At 43.3% G+C, this 24,826-nt stretch overlaps 1 protein-coding gene and 2 non-coding genes across 30 annotated transcripts in view; all 3 read left to right on the top strand.

The window, feature by feature from the left end:
- Nucleotides 1-24,566, top strand: part of Pum1 (pumilio RNA binding family member 1) — a 128,522-nt gene extending 103,956 nt beyond the window's left edge. For 17 of the 28 annotated variants that reach the window (XM_050151037.1, XM_050151209.1, XM_050151121.1 and 14 more), the window contains 9 exons: nt 3,654-3,921; nt 5,452-5,581; nt 7,343-7,477; nt 11,006-11,143; nt 14,192-14,317; nt 14,998-15,119; nt 17,600-17,792; nt 20,780-20,975; nt 22,788-24,566. In XM_050151037.1, the coding sequence (XP_050006994.1) occupies nt 3,654-3,921; nt 5,452-5,581; nt 7,343-7,477; nt 11,006-11,143; nt 14,192-14,317; nt 14,998-15,119; nt 17,600-17,792; nt 20,780-20,975; nt 22,788-22,906 (1,427 nt within the window). In that variant the 3' untranslated portion in view covers nt 22,907-24,566. The remainder of the gene's footprint in view (nt 1-3,653; nt 3,922-5,451; nt 5,582-7,342; nt 7,478-11,005; nt 11,144-14,191; nt 14,318-14,997; nt 15,120-17,599; nt 17,793-20,779; nt 20,976-22,787) is intronic. The other 11 variants (XM_050151259.1, XM_050151190.1, XM_050151105.1 and 8 more) reach the window with 3 other exon arrangements.
- On the top strand, nt 8,160-8,242 carry LOC126510406 (small nucleolar RNA SNORD103/SNORD85). The gene has a single exon (XR_007594379.1). It is a non-coding gene; the product is annotated as a small nucleolar RNA SNORD103/SNORD85 (small nucleolar RNA).
- On the top strand, nt 18,947-19,029 carry LOC126510411 (small nucleolar RNA SNORD103/SNORD85). The gene has a single exon (XR_007594381.1). It is a non-coding gene; the product is annotated as a small nucleolar RNA SNORD103/SNORD85 (small nucleolar RNA).
- Nucleotides 24,567-24,826: the final 260 nt, after the last annotated feature.

Here is a 24,826-nt window from a genome sequence, read left to right as displayed (position 1 = left end):
TGACTTGCCTAGTATTTATTTCTGTGTGCCTAAGAACCCTCAGCGGCCATTTGTTTCTATTTGTTTTGAGTACATTTCATGTATTCTGTAGAATAAATTTTTCTGGCTGTAAGTTGTGTGGATGTCAGGCTAAAACTTATAATATTTACAACCTTTCTTACCTGTTTGCAGTTAATCCTGATCTTAAATGCAATTAATGATTAATTTAATTTGCATTTTATTTTCTCTTTTAAATTGGTCTGAATTTAAAATATAAATTTAAATATAAATAGGCCAATAGATAGTTCCTTCTTATTAGACCATTTTCCGTTTTTGTGGACCTTTTGTCCTACTGCTCACATTTCATAGGTATTTGTTCCTGTTTAGGGTTACACATAATACAGCTATGACTATTGCAATGCCAGAGTTTCCGTAGATGTGTGTTTCTCTAGGAGTAGATTGTGTGTGAGCTTTATGATCAGCCTTTTCTTTCTGCTTAGATATGATCTTACTCGGTAACTCTGGCTGGCCTGGATCTCACAGATCTGCCTGCCTCTGCCTCTCAGGTGCTGGGTCGCATTCAACTTTTCTTCTAAGAAACTGTAGGTTGGTGTGGTTGATGGTTTCACTTCTCACCAGAAGTTTACAGTGATTCCAATGGCTCTACTTCCTCAGTTACATTTTTGGTCTGATTTGATACAACTTTTTCCATGGGCATGGAATAGTATTTCATGGTAGTTTTATTTTCATTTTGCCACTGACATGTTATCCTAGATCATTTTTGGGAGGAGGTTAAGACAAAGACTTACTGTAGTCCAAAGCTCTCCAGGTTTGTAATCTTCCTGCTTCAGCCTCCCAAGTGCTTGTTTCATATGTTCTGGCTTTAGAGCATTGTTTTATGTGCTTATTATTAATCTTTAGCTATCTTTGAAATCTCCTTGTGTGTTTTTCTCGTTCAAACCTTTAGCTTACAGAACTGGAGAGGTGGCTTAGCGTTTGAGAGAGCTGATTGCTCTTCCAGAGTTACCCGGGTTCAATTCCTAGCACCCACATGGCAGCTCACAACTGCCTGTAGCTCCAGTTCCAGGGGATCTGGTACCTTCACAGACATAGATTCAGGCAAACACCAATGTGTATTAAAAAAAAAAAAAGTAGAAAACCTTTGGCTTACTTGAGTTATAAGTTTTTATGTTCTCATCTTTTACTTCTCCCATTTTAGAAACAGTGTCTTTAAAGTGTGTCACGTTTTAATTTTGATAATGTTTACTTGAATGAATTTTTGGTTATCCTAGAAATACTTTCCTAACTCTAGGCCTTGAATACAGTTTCCTATCATCTGAAAGTTTTATTGATTTTTTTTTTTAAAAAAGATTCATTTTTATAATTTTATATTATGTGTAGGTGCATGTGAGTGCAGGCACCCTCAGAGCCCACAATCACTAGATCCATGGAGTAGTTCTTTGGGAGAGTAACAAGTATTTTATCCTCACGTTTTATTGTTTTAACTCCTAATTTAATGTGTTCATTTTGAGTTAATGCTGTCATCTTGTGTGGTAAGGGTTCATTGATCTTGGCTGTGGGTGTCTATTTGTTCCGGTACCTTTTTATAATTTAATTTAACTTTTTATTTCATGTACATTGATGTTTTGCCAGCATGTGTCTTTAAAAAAAAAACTTCAAGAGGGTGCCAAACCTCATTTTTATTGGTCATTTAGTAGATGCATTTCTTTTTTTTTTTTTTTTATCTATTAAAATTTCCTCCTCCTCCCCCTCCCCCTGTGTCTTTCTTTGTAAGGGAGGCAGAGCCTCTGGAAAAGATAGTTGTGAGCTGTCATGTGGTTGCTGGGAATTGAACCCCGATCCTCTGGAAGAGCAGTCAGTGCTCTTAACCACTGAGCCATCTCCTTAGCCCATCCAGCACAATATTTTTACGGTCTGTGTCACCCCCCCCCCCCAAAAGTGTGTAGTTTGCAGTGTGTGGTTTAGATGCTGCTCTGAATGGAATTGTGCTCAAATTTAGGGCGATTTTGTTATCAAAATACAACTGAGGTTTGTATGCTGGTTTTAACCAGAAAACTCATTATTTTGTTTATTCTAATGATTTTAGGTACATTTCCAGGGCTTTCTATATAATAGGACAGAGAAGAACATATATTTTGTCTGTATTCCTTGTCTTGGGGATAGTGTTTATTTGCCCTAAAGTTTGGTGACAGTTGATTATTGTAATGGACATTTCATGAGGCTGAGAAAGCCTCCCACAATTACAAACTGAGTTTTGTTGTGAATAGGTTTTGATATTGCCGTGTGCTTTCTGTCTTTGTTGATACGGGGTTGCTGCTCATCACCGTCTTTGTGGTTGATGTGGTATTTCTCAATTCTTTGTTTATAGTGTTTGGAGGAAAACAACCTGGTGCTGGGAGGCACCTCAGTGGTAGAGCTTTTGGCTAGCATGCATAAGACCCTGATGGCAGCCTACTGAATGGCAGGGGAAAAAAAAAATTAAGACATGAACCAAGCTGGGTTTGGTGGTTCACACCTTTAATTCCAGCACTTGGGAGGCAGAGGCAGGTGGCTCCCTGAAACTGAGGACAGCTGGGGTTACATGGAGAAGCCATACCTTTGCAAAACCACAACGAAAACCATGTGAACTGTAAGAATGATTGAAAAGCAAGTGTTCCTGTTAACTTATATGCTACTTTGTGCTTATGTGCACGTTGTCAGTTGGAGCCCAGTGCTACCCTCGTGCATAACCTCTACCACTGATCCACACTCCAGCAGTGTTTTACTTTTTGTTAAGCCCTTTGATCATAGTTCTGTCTTACCTGTTTAGGGCCACATATTTATACCACATTCGCCAAACAGAGCAGCAGTGCAAGTAGCATGGAGAATCTTTATTGTTGCATAGTGTCAGGCATTGTCCTGTGGAAGTTGTTAACAGCTGCCCACTGATGAGGACCTTGAAAACCAGCCCTCTGCCTTAGATGCGAGCTTTCCAAATGATTCTTCAAAGAACAGCTTCCCAGAGTTTCCTGTGCATAAATTCCTTCTCCTTACAGCAAAAGCAAGTGCTTTCTCTACCCCTGAACTATCCCCCTTGTGTTTGTGCTGATCTTAAAGGGGGGACTTGAGCTGGGAATGAAGGTTATTTAGGAATGGAGTGAGTCCCTGTAGTGCTGAGTTGACAAGCTCAGAAGCCTCAGTGTGCTTTGCATTTCCTGAGTTCTTACTGCAGGTGCTCTGCCCCATTTTACTTATTAAGGACATACAATGTATTGCTCCATTCTTTTTACTTGATTTCATTTTCTCCTTTTTAGGTAGTGCTGGGAATTGAACCCAGGGCCTCACTTATGCTAGCAAGTGCTCCATCTTTGAGCTGTATCCCCAGTACTACAGCACCAATTTTGCTATCAGTGGTTAAAGCAAAACAACCACCAAACAAACAAAAACCCCAAATAAATACTTCTTTCTCAATCTTTATGCAAATGTTTTCTTCCAGATTGGTAAGTGGGCCTTATGAAAGTCACAGTAGTAGTAGAATTGTCTGATCGTAAACAGTGGCATGGAAGAAGTGAGGTCATACAGGCTTGTGGAGGGGGGCAGGAGGGGGTACTTTTTCCTTTTAAATGAGGTTCCCCTAAACATGGACTCAGGTTTTTCTGTTCTGTAACCAACAGGAGGACTCACAAATGGCAGTGGAAGATACATTTCTGCTGCTCCTGGTGCCGAAGCCAAGTACCGCAGTGCAAGCAGTGCCTCCAGCCTCTTCAGCCCTAGCAGCACTCTGTTTTCTTCCTCTCGGCTGAGATATGGGATGTCTGATGTCATGCCCTCTGGCAGGAGCAGACTTTTGGAAGATTTTCGAAATAATCGGTACCCTAATTTACAACTACGGGAGATTGCTGGCCATATAATGGAATTTTCCCAAGACCAGCATGGGTCTAGGTAAGGACCTGGCTTTGGTAACAGCATATCTGAGATTTGTACCTTAAATTCCATTTCTCAGATAGGTATATATCTCATCATAAAAACATAGTACCTTTTGTGATTCACAGTATGCCTTTGCTGTGCCTCCTAGTGTCTTATTTCAGAGGGATATGGGCTTGGGACAGCCTTCAAATATTTCAAAAGAACTTTTATTTATCTGGACGATGGACTTTGAGCAAACTCTTTACATTTATGAGCGCGTAGCCTGTGTTTCTAGAATCTCTTAAAGTACTGCTGTTTGCCACTGGGCATGGTGGTACATACCTACAATTCCAGTACCCAAGAGGCAGACTCAGAATTGCCACAAGTTCCGCCATCTTGGTCTACACTAAGACCGTGTGTGTGTGTGTGTGTGTGTGTTTTAAAGATTTATTTATTATGTATACAACGTTTTGCCAAGTATGTCTGCACGCCAGAGGAGGGCCCAAATCTTCTTACAGATAGTTGTGGGCCACCATGTAGTTGCTGGGAATTGAACTCAGGACTTTTGGAAGAGCAGCCAGTACAATTAACCACTGAGCTATCTCTCCAGCCCAGGACCCTGTTTTATATACACCACCACCAAAAGTTGTACCCGGCTCTATAGTTGAAGAAACTGTCTTCCCGGGAAGCCCTGTGCATGCCCTGCAGTAACATCTGTTCTAGAGGAGACAGACACTGTCACATGATAATGTAGATTCCCCAGTTCTTAGGAGCACTTGCTCTCATCCCTTCTCTAGAAGGGAGAGCTCCCGGAAATCTTTGCTCTAAGAGCTCCTCTAGAGGTACACATGGGGTTTAGGGACCCAGCAAAATGAGATGCTATCACTCACTCCTTGCCCTTCTCATATCTGTTGTGGTTTTTCTTCCTCTCTATGTTCAGGGAAATTCCTAATGGTCTCCCTGCTCTGTAGCTTTTGCTAGCTACCTCCTCTGAGGAGTGGAGGCCAGGTACAGAGGCAGCAAGGTTTTCCTATGTGGTCACCCGACTGAGTTAACTGAGTAAGACTATTTCAGACACTAAAGAATGCCTCTCTTGGCAGATAGAATGTATAGAATAGAGTGAGGACCATGAGCCTTAAGTATTCAATGAGGGACTGTTTTCTAAAGATCAGTGTTAAGCAGAGCTGGTGCTTTCGTATATGTGCCATCCTGTAGTGCAGCACACTAGAACAGGAATACAGTTTTGAAAGTTGGACTGTGTTAGGGGAATTCCCCCTTTCAGAAATCTTTTCTCTGAGAGCTTGAGATTGATTTAAATAGCCCAGCAGCCCGGCATGATGATGCATCTCTTTAATCTCAGCATTCAGGAGGCAGAGGCAGGAGGATCTCTGTTTTCTAGGCCAGCCAAGTCTTCATTGTGAAACCCTATCTAAACAAACAAAACTCACTGCACTTATTGGGCACACGGGCCGCATGTTGTAGAGTTGATCTAACAAGTGATGCCCTTCACACCTTTGCAAATCATCTCTGTGTGTGGTTTGATTGCCCCTTCACTCTGTTCTTCAGATTCATTCAGCTGAAACTAGAGCGTGCCACAGCAGCTGAGCGCCAGCTTGTCTTCAATGAAATCCTCCAGGCTGCGTACCAACTTATGGTGGATGTGTTTGGAAATTACGTCATTCAGAAGTTCTTTGAAGTATGTCTTTGTTCTTTCTGCCCTTTCACTTTGAGAATCTCCAGAGCATTTGATTTCTGTTGACTTTTTGAAGCACAGCTGTTCATTTCAGCCTTTAAAATGAACTGATAGGGTCTTGAAAAGATTTTTCGTTTTTCTCCAGTTCTTTATCCATGTTAAATGCCCATCCAGATGTGCTCTGGAGGTATGGTTTAATAATTGTCTCTATGTGGGGCCCAGTCTGGGCTTGAACTCACAGAGATCCACCTGCCTCTTCTCCTGTCTTCCAAGTGCTGGGGTTAAAGGCACGCACCACCATGCCTGGCCTAAAGAGAGTGTTTTTTTTGTTTTTTATTTGCTTGTTTTTTTTAAATCATGTTTATTTATGAGGGGAAAGGGTGCCTAAGGAGGCCTGAGACATTGGATCCTTTGAAACTGGAGTCAGTCCATTGTAAACTGCTTGGTGGGTGCTGGGAATCAGACTCGGGTCCTCTGAAACACAGAGTGATGCTTGTTCTAACCACTGAGCACTGCCTCTCCCGCCTCCAGCACAGTGGTTCAGAGGCTTTAGCAGAATTACAGTAAGACATGGTGGGAGTGAGGACTTGGCTTTGTACACCAGGCTCAGTGATTCCATTGCGGCCTGGAGTTGTGTCTCTGGGGGGCTTCTTTTGGTCTTAGCTCCTTCTTTTGCCCATTAACTTGGGTCATGGAAGTACATTAGTGATGAAGAATGTCTGCTTTCTCTAATGACTTAACATTTCAAAGACTTGGGATTTATTTTTATTTTCTATTTTTATGTTGTTAATATTGTTGTCGTTTATTTATATTTATTAACAATGTTTACCATTGCCAGCAGCTTCAAGCTGTTGGATGTCCCAATAAATTGAAAGAACCAGGTGTGAGGACAGTGGAATTCTAAGGTTATCTGCAAATAAAGAAATCTACAAATTTCTTCTGGCTCTTATTTGTGAAATGGTTTTAGAGTTGCTTTCTCAGACTTTACCTGCCAACTTTCCTCACAGACACTTAGTTCTCCAGCTTGTGTCTCTTGATTCTGGACTGTCTCTGCTCTGCTATTTTGTCACTGATACTAAAGTGCTGTAGCATGTGCAGCTTGGAGTGTCAGAACAAATGTGATGTGTGACCATGTGATTGGGAACAAGCCAAAGAGCCTCACTAGACAGTCCCATGATGGTTCTAGTCACACAAGAGCAAAGAGGATGCAAACCAGCCCTTAGGAAAACACTGTATATTGTAACCTTTTGGATTTCTTAGCTTCTCCTTTCAAAGGCTTCCTGTTTAATAGCAATAGTCCTGGAAAGACATCAATTCATAAGAATGTTGTGTGTACTTGACTTGCATTTGGCAGACTAACTTAAGTGAAAGGGCTTGCCAGCCCAACCTTCCCTTGTCCACGGGCTGCCCTATTCAGCACAAGTTAGCACATCATTTCTAGGCATGTTGAGCCTTGAAGCCAGTCCCATCTCTGCTGCTGGTTTTGGAATAACAGGATATGGCTCCTTCCATTTAGAAGTTAATGCCTAATTCTTTAGGGCATTAAATATTTTTTTGCAAGATGACCAAGACAGGGCTGAGCATTAAAGAAAGTTCCTCAGGTCAAAGCTTTAGGGAACAATGGCTTTTTAAAAGGCGTTGTTGACCCTAGGAAACAGGGCAGCAAGAAGTTGAGGCTGGACACAACACAGGTTACAGAAAACTTTTGTTTTCTCTGGTCTTTCTTCTTTATTTATGTAATGGTGTCTCTCATATTATGTCTAGTTTGGCAGTCATGAACAGAAGCTAGCTTTGGCTGAGCGCATTCGAGGCCACGTCTTATCATTGGCACTGCAGATGTATGGCTGCCGAGTTATCCAGAAAGCTTTGGAGTTTATTCCCTCAGACCAGCAGGTAATTGTAAGTTTCCTTTTCAGTTTTCTCTCAGTGTTTCTCTGTGCTGCGTGCAGTGCACTGTGGAAAATGTCAGTGTGGAGTCTCTTTGCTAGGTTATGTGGGTGCTTGTGGCTGTCCATCTGCAGAGCAAGCAGGATTTGCCCAGTTTGCAAGTTTCTAGTGAATCTGGTGTTTTGTGTGAAAGAGTTTACAGCATCATCTCTTTGACCAGTGAGTAGCATGAGTAACTGCAGTTTTACAAGGAGGATGTAAACACATAAAATGCTGCTTAGCATTCTCCTCAAGTAGCACTAAACTTTCCAAGAAACCTGAAGTGAGGTTCAGCTCACTTGCAATCTCATTCACCATCCCTCTTGTTCACTGATCACTTGCTCGGGCCTGCTGTCAGTGGGTGACATGGTGATGGCAAAGGCCTAGCTGGTCCTTGCTGCTGTCCATGGAGGAGGCCCTCACCCAACCCATGCAGAATCAAGGCCAGGGATAGTTAGACAGGAGTAAAGAAACAGAGGCCCAAAAAACTAGCTGCTGTGAGTGGGGGTTGATAGGGGAGTCATCCAGGAGCCCCACAGGCAGGGAAAGCACATTGCAACTGCTTGTGCCAGGTGGTGCCAAGGCCTCTGGCCTGCACCCCTCAGCCTCTGTGTTCTGAGCTCCCCCCGCCTTCTCAGCGGAGGGGTTGCTGTTGTCTGGCAGTGATGACCCACTTGCCCTCACTGAGGACAAAGTCCGATAATGAGAATCTTTATTATGGACTCGTTCTGAGCCAGGCAGAATCCCACCAGCTCTGATTCAAACCCATTGAACTACCAGCCAGTGGTGCAGATGGTGGCAGTTGAAGGTTGGTGGAGCTCAGGGCACTTGGGGTGTGTCTTATAGCTAGGCTCTTGAAGATACTGTGAAGTGGGTGAGGTTAGAGACATAGCTCTGTGCCTGACTTGGAGCATTGAAAAGACAACACTGTCTAGCTGAGTGTAGAGGTACATAGTGATCCTAACACTTTGGGAAACAGAACCCCAAGTTTGAAGCCAATCATAGAAGGCTAGTTAGGAAGACCCTACCCCCAGTCTCTAAGAAAGGTGATATTTGTATTGACAGAAAGATCCAAGGCTAGTTTTCGTTGTTATCTATTATTCACTGAGATGTTATAAATTTTAATGACCACATTATTGTGGCTTTTTGTTGTTGTTGTTACTGTTTTCCCCACATGGAAGGTTTTTTCTCTTGGATCATAATGGCTACTTAGTAAAAGAAAATAGCTGCTCTGACCCTTTCTATACTTCTCTCCTTCCCTTCCTCACTAGCAAGTTGTCTTTTTCCAGGCTCTATTGCTCTTCCCACCCTCTCTGTCCGTCTCCCCAACTCTTCCTCATTACTTTTACGACAACACTTTGGGTTAAAACCAGGGCTTTTTACAGGTTGGGTGTGTGTCCTGCCACTGGCCTTGGAAGTCTCCTGCCTAAGGTGGCTTCCTGAGCAACTGAGTCATGGGTTTGTGCAGAAAGGCAGGGAGCTCTTTCTTATATTTTCCTTTCTCTGGTCCAGTTCCTCTGGTGCCTTGTTCTGAGTTTGGACTGTTCTGCTGTGGACTGTATATTTTGTTTTAGGAGATGAATTTTATCCTTTCTATGTCTCCCAGGCAGATGGTTCTTCTCTCGTGCTATGTTAGTAAGTGTTCTTTTGTGATCATGAATGTCTTCTGTTAGCTGACATTTCAGTTACTCTGGAGTCAGTGCCTCCGGGATTCACTCACACTACTGTTCATGAAAGGTGCCTAGGTAAAGTTGCCTGTGGCAGTCTAGCACAAATACAGAGGAGCACAGAGAAGTTAAAGCCCAGATGAAATCAGTAGGAAAATGGGGAGCCAACTCCTGCCCAGCCAGGTTCAGCATTTCACTTTAGGTGTTCTGAGGCTGGGAGTCTCAGGGAAAGATTCCAGTCAAAATCTAATCTGGTTCCAGTACATACCCTGACACATACTGCTTTTGCACTTTGTCTACTTACAGTCTGTATTTGCTATTTGGACACATTAATGAACTGGGAAAAACCATTTCTGCCGACTTTAATCAATGCGCCTTGGTGGAAAAATCACAAGACACTGGTAGTCACAGAGTGACTGCTCTGAAATTGTATTCTGTGGCCCTTTGTGTTTCCCTCTGTCCTTTGATGCTACTAAAGGAAGCTGGCGGGGGCACTCTTGGAGACATGTGCTCCCCATTCCTAGGCTAACCGAGAACCTCTAGGTTCTCCAACAGTCATCTCTAGGAATTTACCACCACCGCCACTTCCTCTGTCTCTATAGATTTAGTTTTTGGTGTTTTGGGCTTTTTTTACTCTATAGACTAGGCAGGCCTAGAACTCAGTTTATATCTCAGGCTGGCCTCAAATTTGAGGCAATCCTCCTGCCTCAGCCTCTTAAGTGTTATAATTACAGGGTTGAACCATCATTGACTTTCCTATAATTAATTTTATTCATTTATTCATTCATTCATTCATTTATTCATTCATTCATTTTTTTTTTTTTTCTTTCCGATACAGGGTTTCTCTGTGGCTTTGGAGCCTGTCCTGGAACTAGCTCTGTAGACCAGGCTGGTCTCGAACTCACAGAGATCCGCCTGCCTCTGCCTCCCGAGTGTTTCCTATAATTTTAATTATGTGACTTTGCCTGTAACTTCTTTTGTTGCTGGGAGGGCCGCGTGGGATTATATAATTGACAGGTTGTTTCCCAGCGAATCCTGGCTGCATCATTGCTGGCAATTGCTTGGGTTTGAGGCTTCACAGTGTAGGTCTTTTTGAACAGGCTTTGTAATTCGTCTGCTCCGTGGCTGCCTAACATGATCTGTTGGGTGGAACTAAAGTACTCCCAGTTCTTGGAGTTATTTCTCACCTGGGCAAATTCTAGATCAACCCTTCATATTCGTGTGTGTGTGTGTGTGTGTGTGTGTGTGTGTGTATGAAGCTTACATGATTGTCAGAATATGACAATATGACAGTGTGATGAATCATATATTATCAATCCTGTGCATTTCATATAGGTGTTTTTCTATTTGAAGATGATGATAGTAGTTTTTCATTCTCACACATAGCCCAGGTCAGCCTTGAACTTTCTCTGTAGATAAGGCAGACCTTGAACTCATGGTCCTCCTGCCTCCCTCTCCCTAGTGCTTAGATCACAAGGTGTATCACTAAAAACATTTTTAAAATAGGACTTATAGGTAGCATAGGATATGTGTGGCATGTGTTGTGTGGCAGCTCCAGTTCTGTCTTACTTCCTGAGACTTGGAGTTACAGGTGTGCTCCACTACATCTGGCTGGTGTGAATATTTTTAGAGTCTCAGCAAGCCTTTTCCAAGTTTGATATCTTTTAGGTCCCACTTGTTTTCTCTTGCTTTGTTGTTGCATGACTATAGTTGACTTAATTTACTTTGATTGCCATATATCTGTGCAGTGCTTTGCTGCTTGGTAGGGTGTGGGGATTGTCTGGGTGTTGCTGGCTATGATTCTGGTGTTGCCTTTTCTCTTTGTCTCCCATAGAATGAGATGGTACGGGAGCTAGATGGCCATGTCCTGAAGTGTGTAAAAGACCAGAATGGCAACCATGTGGTTCAGAAGTGCATTGAATGTGTACAGCCCCAGTCTTTACAGTTTATCATTGATGCATTCAAAGGCCAGGTAAGTAACTTGGGTTCATGTCATCAGCGTCCATCTCATACATAGTGCACTCTGCAGTCAATTTCAGTGGTGTCAACCTGGCCCTGTTAACAGGTCTCCTCCCTTCACTCTCGGGGAGTCTGTCATGGAGTACATAGCTAGCAGCAGACCTGTTTAGCTGAATTTAATATTCGGAGGATTATTTTTACATGGATAGCTATTATTCCTATCTGTCATCATCAGTCTATCATCACACAAGACCCTTACTTTACACCCCTCCCGGCAGGGGTCCTTTGTGTATCCCTGATTATTCTGAAACTAGTTCTGTAGACCTGGCCAGCCTCAAACTCACCGAGGGCTGGTGTTAAGGCGTGCATCATCGCTGCCTGTCAATCTGTCGCTTTCTCATGCTGTCACTTTTCTGAGTGCCTCTAAGTTAGGGTAATTGTTAGTTTGTTTGCCACAAATAATACCGTCCCACCTTGGGGAAGTTACTGGGACAGAGTGGTAAAACAAAATTCCTTTTTAGGTATTTGAATCTGGACTCTGGATTCTTTTGGGCATATGAATCTGAAGTACTGTTCAGTTTAAGTGGAAGCATGATTTAGAATTCTTTCAGAATGGGGATTCCCACATGGTTGAGAAGAGTCAGAACTTAGGGGTTATTGGGAGTTTCAGGATTAGTAGAGCAGAGGGTGGCACATTCATTCACTGAGACGCTATATTATTGGAGCTGGAGAGGTGGCTCAGTGGGTAAGATCACTTACTGCTTTTGCAGGGGACCTGGATCCATCACCATTCATTACTATATTTATTTGTAACTAGTTCCAGGGGATCAGACTCCTCTTTTTGGCTTTGGTGGGGCACACACACATAATAAAATCTTTAAAAAGACATTAAATAAAATGTACAGCAAAATTAAAACAAAGGAAAAAATGATTGTCCTGCTTTTTTGAGGGAGTGATGAGGAGCTAATGGGATAGCCATGCACTCTACCATTGAGTTCTGTCTCCAGTCCAGGAGTTGAATGTTATCTTGTTGAACCTGTCAAAGTGTTGGCAGCTAGATTAGATAAAGAACTCCTACAATCAAAGGAAACGATAGAGGTGGGGGCAGATGAGCCAAAGGTGAATTAATACTTTACAGAAGCACAGATTAGCAGTTGATAAGAAAAAGTCTATTCTATTAGTTAGGAAGAAAGTACAAAATGAGGCTCAGAAACAGAGAGTTCCTACCATGTAGTGCAGCATTTCTGCTTCAGGAATGTGCACCAGCCACTTGGTTAACTAACCAGTATCTTCTTAGATTTCAGAATTTGTATTTCTTTGATCCAGTACTTTGGTCTAGCTAACATTTGTATCTGGTGAAATACCCACTTAGCATGTTTTAAACTGCTGAACAGTTTCCACATAGAAGTAAAAAATAAAAATTAGGGGTTTTGTTGTTGTTGTTTGTTTGTTTGTTTCTCCTTTTCCCGAGACAGGGTTTCCCTGTGTAACAGTTTTAGCTGTCCTGAAACTAGTTCTTGTAGACCAGGCTGGCTTCAAACTCACAGGGATTCACCTGCCTTTGCCTCCTAAGTGCTGGGATTGAAGGCGTGTGCCATCACCTCCCGGCTGAAAAATAAAAAATTTTTAAAAAAGGGGCTGGAGAGACTCTTCAGCATTAAGAGCACTGACTGCTCTTCCAGAGGACCTGGGTTCAATCCCCAGCACCCACATGGCAGCTCACAACTGTCTGTAACTTAAGTTCTAGGAAGTCTAACACCCTCACAGATATAAACAGACAAAACACCAACGCACATAAATAATTAAGCAAACAAGCAAGCAATGCAGATGTCTGGACCAAAGTTTAGGTTTAGAAGTGCCATGCTTTGCCAGCAGCATGCCTGGAAAACGTTCTAGACATGCAGTGAATGCTTAGAAGTGTTTTTGGAAATGCATTGAGTGGAATAAACTGCTTTAGACCATGAACAGGCACAGTGTCTTTTCAAAGCTCACCTTAAGTAGCAGGTGCAACCATAGGGCCCTATAGCAAATGAGAGGACAAACACTTGGTCTACTAATTGACACTCGAGGTCCACAGCACTCACCTCATGTGAGATGTATTATTGTTCTTCAGAGTCTTTTTTTTCCCTTGGTGATTTGAGGTAGACTCCTGAACCTCATGATCCTCCTGTCTTGGTTTTCTGACTGCCAGGATTAAAGGCATTCACTGCTGTCTCCATTGGAGTATATTTCCTTACATCTAGGAAAGGCCAGAATCAAGATTGGGTGTGTGGGCTGAGGAAGCAGCTCAGTGGTGGGACACTTTTTTTTTTATTCCTCTTAAACCTAACAGTGCCTCAGCCAGCCTTGTGTGTAACTATGTGTTTGTATGAAAGCATTCATATATGTTCTCTGCTCTTTGTGTTGTGTCTCCCTATGCTGAATGTTGTCAGCCTTTGTCCTTACAGGTTCAGATGAGCACTTTATCAATGACCTCTCTGTAGCTTTCTTTTTGTTTTGTGTGTGTGGTTTCCCCCACCCCCCCTGTTATTGAGGCAGGGTCTCAGCTGTGTACCTCTTGTCTTCCCTGAAGTAGATCCCTGTCTCTGCCTCTAGAGTGCTGGGATTAAAGGTACTGGCACACTTTCTCTTCCTCCTGTTTTTCATACTATGTTTTGGAAAGGCAGTTGGTTGACATTCTTGATTCATTTTTAATTTTTCATGACAAGATTTCTCTGTGTAGCTCTGGCTGTCCTGGAACTCACTTTGTAGACCAGGCTGACCTTGACTTTAGAAATCTGCCTGCCTCTACCTTCGGAGAGCTGGAATTAATGATGTATGCCACCACTGTCTGGTGACGCTCTTGATTCTTGACTAAGTGGATTTTTTACTACCTTAACTCCTTTTCTGATTTATTTTTAGACTTCTTGGAAGAGTTCATTTTTGCTAATTTATACACATATATGAATTCCTAAAACAACCCAGGAAATAGTTTATTAGCTCATGGTGGGTTAAACTTATCTGTGAAGCAGAGGAGTGGGGTAATAAAGTAACAATACTGTCTTGGATCTTTCTGCTCCAGGTATTTGCTTTGTCTACTCACCCTTATGGCTGCAGGGTGATTCAGAGGATCTTAGAGCACTGTCTCCCTGACCAGACTCTCCCTATCCTTGAGGAGCTTCACCAGCACACGGAACAGCTTGTGCAGGTACTACTGCAGACCCTTATGGGCTCTTGTAGGCCCAGAGTGTGTGTTTTGTTAGCAGAAAGTATCAACATATCATCAGTGTACTTCAGATCTTTGGAGCTTGTGTTCATCACAGCCCAGTTTGTGGTTCATGAAAAATAGGCAATGATTTGAAGCCCTGACCTCTGATTTGGAGTCTGCATTTAATTGTGTACCTCTGGGTCTCTGCTCCATTGGTCACACAAGCCAAGTGTACTAGTTGATTCTTCTTTTGGGATTTGCTTCTATTGCTGATAAAATAATGAATCCTGATTGTTTTGTTGGATGCAGATCTCCAGAAAGATGCAAGCAAACTTTTTGCAACTTCTATTCTAATAGGAAACATTTTTTTTCCCAAACATTCCTTCCTCCATTCTGAAATAATTATAGTCCTACTTTCTTGTGAAGAAGTTAGCTAGGAAGTAGGTGTATAAATATATAAAGAGAAATAATCTGTAGTCTAGTAACAATGTGTTCTCGTTTTATAATGAGAGGGAATAATTTTACTCCTGTCCATTTTAAAAATTGTTGCAGGTTCCTTCACCCTTAGATAAACTGTCACAGTGCTACATGAGTGATATATATTAATTATATGGAAGACCTAGTAACCTAGAAAACTGTTATTTATGTATATTTTCTTTGTTTTGTTGCTTCTCAAATAGGATCAGTATGGAAATTATGTAATCCAACATGTACTGGAGCATGGTCGTCCTGAGGATAAAAGCAAAATTGTAGCAGAGATCCGAGGCAATGTACTTGTATTGAGTCAGCACAAATTTGCAAGGTCTGTGCTCTGGGAAGTGAGGATTGGGTAGTATTTCGGCTGCAGAGCCTTGTTGTTGTTAGGCACTTCTCTGTCCTACCAGCCAGCTCCCAAATCATTACATGCAGACTTACTATTAATTATGAAGGTTTGTCTTGTAGCTTAGGATTGTTTCTGAGTAGCTCTTATAACTTAAATTAACCCATTTCTTTTGATCTATATTCTTTTTTAATTATTTATTTATTTATTGTGTATACAATGTTCTGTCTGTGTGTATGCCTACAGGCCGGAAGAGGGCACTGGACCTCTTTACAGATGGTTGTGAGCCACCATGTGGTTGCCGGGAATTGAACTCAGGACCTTTGGAAGAGTAGGCAATGCTCTTAACCACTGAGCCATCTCTCCAGCCCCTGATCTATATTCTTTTATGAGGTTCAGTTGCCTTTACTTTGTAATGCTTGTGCTGCTTGTTCTATATTCTGACACCTGCTCTTCTTCCCAGCATCCTCTGTGCCTGGTAATCCTGTCTAGCTATTGGCCTTTCAACTTTATATTAAAGCAGTCTGAGTGACACATCTTCACAGTGTACAAAAAGATTATTTCACAATACCTTTTCCCTAATTTTTATACTTGCTTATTTATTTATTTGTGGGCATTTGTCTATGTGCTTGTGTGCACTGTACCGCTGTGCACATGTGGAAGTTAGAGGATAGCTTGTGGGAGTTGGTTTTCTTTTTCCATCTTACAGGTTCTAGGTATCAAGCTCAGTTTGTTGGTCATAGCCTCGAGTACAGTTACATACGAAGCCATGTGTATTACCTGCTTTAAAAGTCAAGAAGTATACCAAATGTGGCTTCAAAGACATTTCCTTAAAAGCTCTTTCCACTCCTTTGGAGTTGCCACTGAACTCTCCTGTGTGTTTCCTACCTTGTTGGTGGGCATTGTGAGATAGCCTCCACTCACCTTCATCTTTGGCCCGAGAGGGGCAAGTTGCCAGATCTGTGCAGGCCTTAACTTCTTAGCTTCAGAGTATCAGGCTTGGAAAATTCCAGCTCTGTGCCTTAGCTGGGCGCTCTTCTGAGCAGTGTTCACTCCTTTTCACTGCTCAGGGAACATAGCGCTGAGGCCTTTTCTAGGATTTTCTTCCCTGGCACTTTCGTGTGATTTTTTTTTTTCTTGACAAATAGCTTTTTTTTTTGGTCAGGGGTTTATATTGATGTTCATTAATAATTGCTTTCAATTAGTGAGATCTGTTGTAAAAAAATCATTTTTTTTACAATTCTGTGTGTGTTTGTACTTGATTGAGCATGTACATTTCATAGTATCCATGTGGAGCTTGGATGACAACTTGCTAGAGTAGATTAGGTTCTTTCCTATCCTGTGGTTCCAGAGAATGAACTCAGGTCTTCAGGCTTGGCAGTGTAAGCACATTTATCCACCATGCCATCTAGCTTGTCTATTAATTTATGAGCTCTGTGAGTACTAAATTATGAGCAGCCCAAATCAAAGCACTTAGTATAACTTAGTCTAGAGAAGCCAACGGGCAGCGTACCTGCATGAGGATCTCTTTTGCGGTTGCGCTTTACTGAGTATGGTCTGTTTTGGTGGGTTTGGCCTCTCGTTAGCCTTTTCTCCTTGAGGGTTTGGGACCTAGAGCTCTCTCCTCTTTGAGCCCTTGGCAAAGCCTCAACTTTTACCAACTCCCATGTACTGACTGCTGCTGGATCTTGGGCTCAGTAACAGCAGTGCACACAGCACATCCTTTTTGTTTATTTTTGGGATAGGGTTTATTTTTGTATCCTCAGTTATCTTAGAACTCACAGAAGTTCGCCTGCCTCTGCCTCCTGAGTGCTGCAATTAAAGATGTTCACCACTACTGTCTGGCTAGCACACTCTGTTGTTAATTTGTGCCCCGGGAACTGAGGTGAGGAATCACTCACTGTGTGGTGACTAGTCATCAGTCTGGCAGCCAGACATTTCATGTTAGAAAACTGTGCTAAGTGTTCACAAGTGATGACAGAAGGCAGGGCCTTCTGTGCTTCTGAACTGCTGAAGTGCTGTGCTCCTGCTTTGCTTGAGCTCAGCTTCCTTCACTGAGCTCAGATCTCCCGCCATGGCCCAGTGTCTGGTATGACCAAAGGAGTTTTGTTGTTGAGCCTGAGCTTACAGATGCAAGGACAGCATCATAAGTCTTGGTGTGAGTTGAAGTAGTGATTGTAAACGAGTTGAGCTATTAGAAATCTCTGCTGTGAATCTCGCTATGAACTTTGCAAGCTCATTACTGTCATCTGCCAGCAGGTCAGGGCCCCTCTCGTAGAACACTGGGGCTCAGGTGATTCACTGTTGGACACCCCAGTGTTAAGACCAAAAAAGAACATTACAGAGCCAGACCTTGGGCAAATGAATTCCCATACGTACCATTTCTTCCCTCATTGTCCATCCTAAAACACACAGCTTAATTGGGGATCTTATCTGATTGTTCCTAATTTTCCTCATGACAGCAATGTTGTGGAGAAGTGTGTCACTCATGCCTCACGTACAGAGCGTGCTGTACTCATCGATGAGGTGTGCACCATGAATGACGGTCCCCACAGTGCCTTATACACCATGATGAAGGATCAGTATGCCAACTATGTGGTCCAGAAGATGATCGATGTGGCTGAGCCAGGTCAGCGGAAGATTGTCATGCACAAGGTAAGCACACTGGGTGCCAGCCCAGAGTGGGAGAAGGACCAGGTGGACCGTGTTCAGATATAGCAGATAGTAGACAGTGGGCTTTTTTGTGTTGCTATACCAGACTTGTTCTGTGCTTCCTCCTCTCACTGTGTGGGATCACTATGGTCTCTCTGTGTTTGTCACTTCTTTCCTCAACTCACAGTATGGGAGTCCTGGTTCTGGTTTTTGTTTTGTTTTAAACTTTTTTCCCCCTTTTAGGGGTTTGGGTATTTGTCAGCATGGGACCCTGTGCACTGCCTGCCTGCAGTGTTTTTGACACCTGTTTAGTGTGTGATTGTGCTGTTGTGCATGTCTAGGTCACAGTGATGTGGTCAGATTTCATGACAAGTGGTCTTTACTCACATAGCCATCCTGTTGGTCTGTGAGAAGCATATTTCCTGTTTTTGAATATTGTTTTGAGGGCTGAACCCAGGCCTGGTACAGCCTAAACTAGCATTCAGCCACTAAGCCACATTTTTTGTTTGTTTATTTGTTTGGGGGGGGGGTTGGTTTGTTGACAGAGCTTCGTTGCTTAGCCCAGACTAGCCTTAAAACTATGGTCCTAATTGCTGGAATCACAGACATGCTATCACACTTGGCTGTGAGTGAGAACATATTTTTGTGAGGTAATTCCTTCCCTGGTCTTTGAGATCATCTCATCAGTTCAGGGTAGTCTACTTCCTGTGTCTCCTTTTCTTTTCTTTCTTTTTTTTTTTTTTTTTTTTTTTTTTTTTTTTTTTTTTTTTGTGTGTGTGTGTGTGTGTGTGTGTGTGTGTGTGTGTGTGTGTGTGTGTGTTCACTGATCCCATCATACTTTCCTGTAAAGGCCTGGTCTCTGCTGCTGACCCACAGTGTGGACAGGGCAGTGGAAAATGGTGCTGCCTATGGAGGAGGCCCTCACCCAACCCATGCAGAATCAAGGCCAGGGATAGTTAGACAGGAGAAAGGGAACAGAGGCCCAAAAAACTAGCTGCTGTGAGTGGGGGTTGATAGGGGAGTCATCCATGAGCCCCACAGGTAGGGAAAGCACATTGCAACTGCTTGTGCCTGGTGGTGCCAAGGCCTCTGGCCTGCACCCCTCAGCCTCTGTGCTCTGAGCTCCCCCCGCCTTCTCAGCGGAGGGGTTGCTGTTGTCTGGCAGTGATGACCCACTTGCCCTCACTGAGGACAAAGTCCGATAATGAGAATCTTTATTATGGACTCTTTCTGAGCCAGGCAGAATCCCACCAGCTCTGATTCAAACCCATTGAACTACCAGCCAGTGGTGCAGATGGTGGCAGTTGAAGGTTGGTGGAGCCCAGGGCACGTGGGGTGCATCTTGCAGTTTGTTGCATGTGGAGGTGCTAGGAGGCGATGTGGCAGTGTGTAGGAGGCGGTATGGTAGCATGTAGCAGGCAGGAGCTGGAAGCACAGCTGTTGGAAGCAAATAACTAAACCTGTGGCGATAGGCAGATCCTCAGAACTGCGTTGTCCTGGTGCTCACTGAGGGACTGTGCTCATAGGCACGGGAAAGCCAGGAAAAGCAGGGAAGAGAATAGAGTATGGTGGAGTGGTGTTTGCAGAGTGCATGGTTAGGAAGAGGCCACAGTAATGAAGACTAGGGACCTGAGAGGAGACTGTTTAATACTTTTTATATTTACTTCACTTTATGTGTGTTGCTTCAGCCTGCATGAGAAGGTCAAAAGACAGTTTATTGCTGGAGTCAATTTTTTCCTCCTTCTATGTGGGTTCAAAGCATGTCAGGCTTGGTAGCAAGTGATTTACCCATGGAGCAAACACTCAGGCCCAGGACAATTGTGCCACCACTGTAATTTGGAGTAGGGGAAGCCATGAAAACAGCTGAGCTAATATAATAGCTGGTAGCATTTTTCAGATTGAAGAGAAGTGGTCAGTGTAAGGTAGAATCAAAAGGAGAGGGAGGGCCAGGAATGTGGGTTTGTGTTAGGAGAGTGGAAAGTAGCACCTCATGCCTTACTAGTCCAAGTTAAAAATGGAGTGCAGCAAAGCTGAGGAGAGTGGGGGTGGGGTCAGGGGAGAGGGAAGGGAAGGAGTGCTCAAGGCTGGGGGTCTAGTGAGAGAAGCCCTTGTTGAGGACATGGTCCTTACCACATCTGGGGCTGCAGCACTCGTGGATCCTTTGGATAGGCAAGCTTGGGAAGGTATGTAGATTGCTACTTAGCGCCCAGACCCCTTTGTTTTCAGCCATTGTCACTGAAGGTGCCAGGAGGAGGTGTGCTTTTTCCTAGCCTGTGTTCTGTGTGAGTTCATAGCAGTTTCTAGAGCTCCTTGGCCCTTCCTTACTCTGAGCTTACACTTGGGCAGACAAACTGCTGGCCTTGTAGGCTTCAAGATGGGCTGCCACCTGTCTCCTGGCATGGTGCTCCTTGAGGTTTGTGAGCAGTGTGAATTTTTGTTGGTAACATTGTTAAAGTGCCCCTCCACCATCTTCTATTTTCTGTGTGGAAAGATTAGTAGGCAAGCAGAGGGGAGCCAGCACTGCTAAGTGCACTGCTAAGTGCATGGCCCCTGAGCTTTAAGTGAATCCCCCTCTCAAGTGAGCTGTGTGCACAGGAACAGGGCAGGGGCCACAAGAGTGCTCACAGGAGTGATCAGAGCTCTCTAGGTTGGAGGAGCACGGGTGTGGGAAGTGACTGATGCCAGTGATGTGTCACAAGTAATAGGAAGAGTGAATCTGTGGGGTGAAATACCTATACTATTCTTTATTCCTAATTTGTCTTTGGCTGAACTACAGAACCACTCTGTATCTTCTTTTTCTCAGCTGCCCTGGCATAGTGTCAATCTTCCTTCCTTTGTTTGTCTGTCTTTCCCTATTTATTTATTTACTTATTTATTTATTGGTGTATTAATGTTTCTATTGCTGTGGTAAACACAGTGACCAAAAGTATCTTGGGAAGGAAAAGATTTATTTCATCTTTAAAAACTCTTGGTCTACTCTATTATTGAAGGAATTCAGGGCAGGAACTGATACAGAGAGGCAATGGAGGAACGCTGCTTGCTGGCTTGGCTTGCTCAGCCTGATTGCTTATAGCACCCAGGACCACCTACCTGCCCAGGGGTGGTACCAGCCACAGTGGGCTGGGTCCTCCCTCATCAGTCATCAATCAACAAAATGCATCACAGTCTTGCTCACAGGCCAATCAGGTGGGGGCATTTTCTCAATCGAGGTTCCCTCTTCTAAAATAACTTTAGCTTTATCAAATTGACATAAAAACTAGCTAGCATAATCAACCCCTTGTCACCTTTACACACAATTGCATTACTTGTAAAGTGTAACCTTTCCTTTCCTGTTTATCCCCAGGAGCTCATATTAATACTAAGCTCACAATATAAAAAAAAAATCTCAGTTTTTTAAACCTCTGTGATCTTTACAAATACTTTGAAAATCTAATTTCTTTAAAATATCCAGAGTCTCTTAACTGTGGGCTCCTATAAAATCAGAATAAGTTAAATACTTTCTTATTCGGAGAGGGAAGAACCAGGGCAAAACCACAGTCCAGCAGTGTAAAGCTCAGCGTCAGACTTGTAGGACTCAATACTGGGATCCTTGGGTTCTCCAGGAGGCTTCAACAGCTATCCACAGCCCCTACAGTATATCTCCTAGGCTCAGGTTGGCTCCACTGCACAGCTGCTGCTGTTCTAGGCAGTCATCCCATGGCACTGGCATCTCCAAAATGCTAGGGTGTCTTTGTTGGGATCCACCTTTACCACTAACCCCTCCTGGGTACTCTTCAAGGATTCTGACCCTGCCACATTGGTGCCAAGTCTCAACTTCTCTCATGATTCCTTCAGTCTTCCCTGCCACTCAGCCTGCGCCTTCACCAGTGGCTTTTATCCTCATAGTGCCAAGCTTCACCTTCTCGCCATGACCCCTTTAAAACCAGTACCACCTGGAAGAGTCTTTAAACATTATCAAGGTTGTCTGCAGCATGAAGTGGACCCTATTGGCCCTTTCTGGACTCCACCTTCTGTGGAAATACTCTTGGAATATTTGAGTTCACTGGTGCTGGTCTCCTTAATCACAGCCCCAGCTAGTCAGTTGCAATGTACCAGCAAAGCAAAGGTTTCACGTTAGTGGTGAATTTGAGTGTCACTTGAATGGTCCTAATAGAGCCTTTGCTTTCCCCTGAAGCTTCACAAGCCAGGTCTTTATCACCTGGACTGTTCACAGGTTCCCACAGAAACCCACTGAGCTCTGAGCACACAATGGCTTTTCCAGCCCAGACTTTGGGTGCTACCATAAAACATTCTGTCACAGCAGTACCCCTGACCTGGTACCAATTCTGTCTGACTTAGTGTTTCTATTACTGTGGTTAAACACTATAACCAAAGCAACATGAAGAGAAAGGATTGCCTCATCTTATAGTTTGTTCACCAATCAGGGAAGTCAGGGCAGGAGCCTGGAATCAGGGGCTGATTAAGGAATCATGGAAGAGTGCTGCCTGTTGGCTTGCTCCCAGTAATTTGCTCAGCCTGCTTGCTTATAGCATGTAGGACCACCAGTGCACAAGAAAATGCACCACAGATTTGCCCACAGGCCAGTCAAGTGGGGGTATTTTCTCGATTGATGTTCCCTCGTCCAAAATGATTCTCATTTCTGTAAAGTTGACATTAAAAACTAGCCAGCACAGTTGGTCACTGTTAACTGGAAGAAACCCTGTGCCTTGGAGAACCAGGGATCAGGTGGTGAGTTTAAGTGAATGGTTCCCCAAGGAATCCCCAGCTGCCAGAACAGCTTGGATTTCTGTGTGCAGGTGCTGTTCTGCCCTGTGTGGGTTCCCTGTCCTGTGTCAATGCTTAGGGCAAGAGCTCCTGTCTTTATCTCATGGCTTCTAGCAATAAGAGGACAAAGATACCTTTGTGGGGTGAAATGTGCACCATGCAGTCCATATCTGGGAAGGTGCTGGCAACATCTGAGGCCTCTCTGGCCCGTGTAACACACACTGTCCTCTTTAGATCCGGCCACACATCGCGACGCTTCGAAAGTACACCTATGGCAAGCACATCCTGGCCAAGCTGGAGAAGTACTACATGAAGAATGGTGTGGACTTGGGGCCCATGTGTGGCCCCCCTAATGGTATCATCTGAGCAGTGCACCCATCCCCGTCCCGCTGACCTCACTGACCCTGGCAGATCCAACCAGCAACCAGAAATGCCCAGCGTAGAGTCAGAAGTGGGCAACGGTTGCTCCGGGATTACTCCCTCCTCCAAAAGGAATCAGATCCATCCGTGGAAAGGCCTTTGTAAATTTCATTTTATTACACATGTACTAATTATTTTTTTTAATTGACTAATTGCCCTGCTGTTTACTGGTGTATAGGAACTTGTACATAGGTAATCAGTGTACATGGGAGGCCACATGTTTTATGTTGTATCTATATTCCACATGTGGACACTTTCAGGGTGGTTGGTTTAACAAAAAAAAAAGTTTAAAAAAAGACAAAAAAAGGTTTTTAACTCATTTGCCTTGTGGCAAGTTTTGCAAATAGCTCTTCCCGACCTCCTCATTTTATTAAAAAAACAAAAAACAAAAAACAAAACTGAGAAATTTGAATTTTAGTTAAATGACCCCAAATTGGCATTTAACACTGTTTATAAAATATATATATATATATACATATATACATATGAAATGGGAACGTTTCAGAGTCGTTAAAGCATCAGCCTGTGACACAGAGTTCATGACATTCTTTTTGGAGATGACCTCATGCTGAGGAAGGTGGTGGCCGCAGATCCAGGTGGAAAAGGAGTCACAGAGGCCCAAGGCCAGTGGTTGGGGCCATGGGGTTGCTCTCTGTGAACACTGAGAAGCAGAATCTGACTATTTAGCATGAGTGAAAATCCAGCTCTGCTCCTGGTCTTGCTTCTATAGATACATAGTGTATACTTGTGTAGACTTTTGCATATATATGGATTTGTAGTATTTCCTGTTTTGATGTCTAATCTGTATCTATAATGTACCCTAGTAGTCGGACATCCTTTTGATTGTACAATTGTACATTTGTATACCTGTAATGTAAATGTGGAGAAGTTTGAATCAACATGAACACGTTTTTTTGGTAAGAAAAGAGAATCAGCGCCCCCCCCCCCCCCATGCACTCAGTGTATATCCACCTTTTATGGTCGTAGCAGATAGTGTTGTATATTGTAAATTGTAATTTCAACCAGAAGTAAATTTTTTTCTTTTGAAAGAATAAATGTTCTTTATACAGCCTAGTTAATGTTTAAAAAGAAAAAATAGCTTGGTTTATTTGTCAGCTAGTCAAGATGGTAGCGAGAGCCTTTCTAAATGTTACTTCAGACGATTCAGTTCACACTAGTGTTCTTTTTTTTTTTTAATCCTAAAAAATGTTTTGCTTATTTTGTGACAGTCAAGAAAGGACGTGCAGAAGTTTCGCCTGCCCTTCCCCGCTCAGCGCCTCCCTTGTAAAGTGACTCGCCCTCCGTTTTGTACAGATGAGCTGTATTTTGCATTTTGTCTACTTGTAAGTGAATGTAACATACTGTCAATCCTCGTTTGAATATAGACTGTAACACTACACGGTGTACATTTCCAGAGCCTTGTGTATATTTCCAATGAACTTTTTGCAAGCACACTTGTAACCATATGTGTATAATTAACAAACCTGTGTATGCTTATGCCTGGGCAACTATTTTTTGTAACTCTTGTGTAGATTGTCTCTAAACAATGTGTGATCTTTATTTTGAAAAAAATACAGAACTTTGGAATCTGAATTTGGTATTTGTGCTGTTCTCTCCACACCTGCTCATGGGAGCCCTGCTCCAGCCTGGCCTCGCTGTTAACCCTAGGGCGGGCAGGAAGGGTGGGGTGGTAAGCTGGGGTTGGAACTGATGGCTCCTGAGCCTGACTCAATCTGAGAGGTTGAGTTCGGTCTGCCTTGTACAAAGCCTGGCTTTCCCATGTTGTGAGACACATGCACAAGTGCACCTGGTCAGCCAGGCAGTGGTGGTGCACACCTTTAATCCCAGCACTC

The sequence above is a fragment of the Alexandromys fortis genome, unplaced genomic scaffold, assembly GCF_014885135.2.
Source record: "Alexandromys fortis isolate MF-2015 unplaced genomic scaffold, M_Fortis_MF-2015_v1.1 scaffold_26, whole genome shotgun sequence".
Taxonomy (NCBI): domain Eukaryota; kingdom Metazoa; phylum Chordata; class Mammalia; order Rodentia; family Cricetidae; genus Alexandromys; species Alexandromys fortis.
This window is presented reverse-complemented; position numbering and strand designations above follow the sequence as displayed.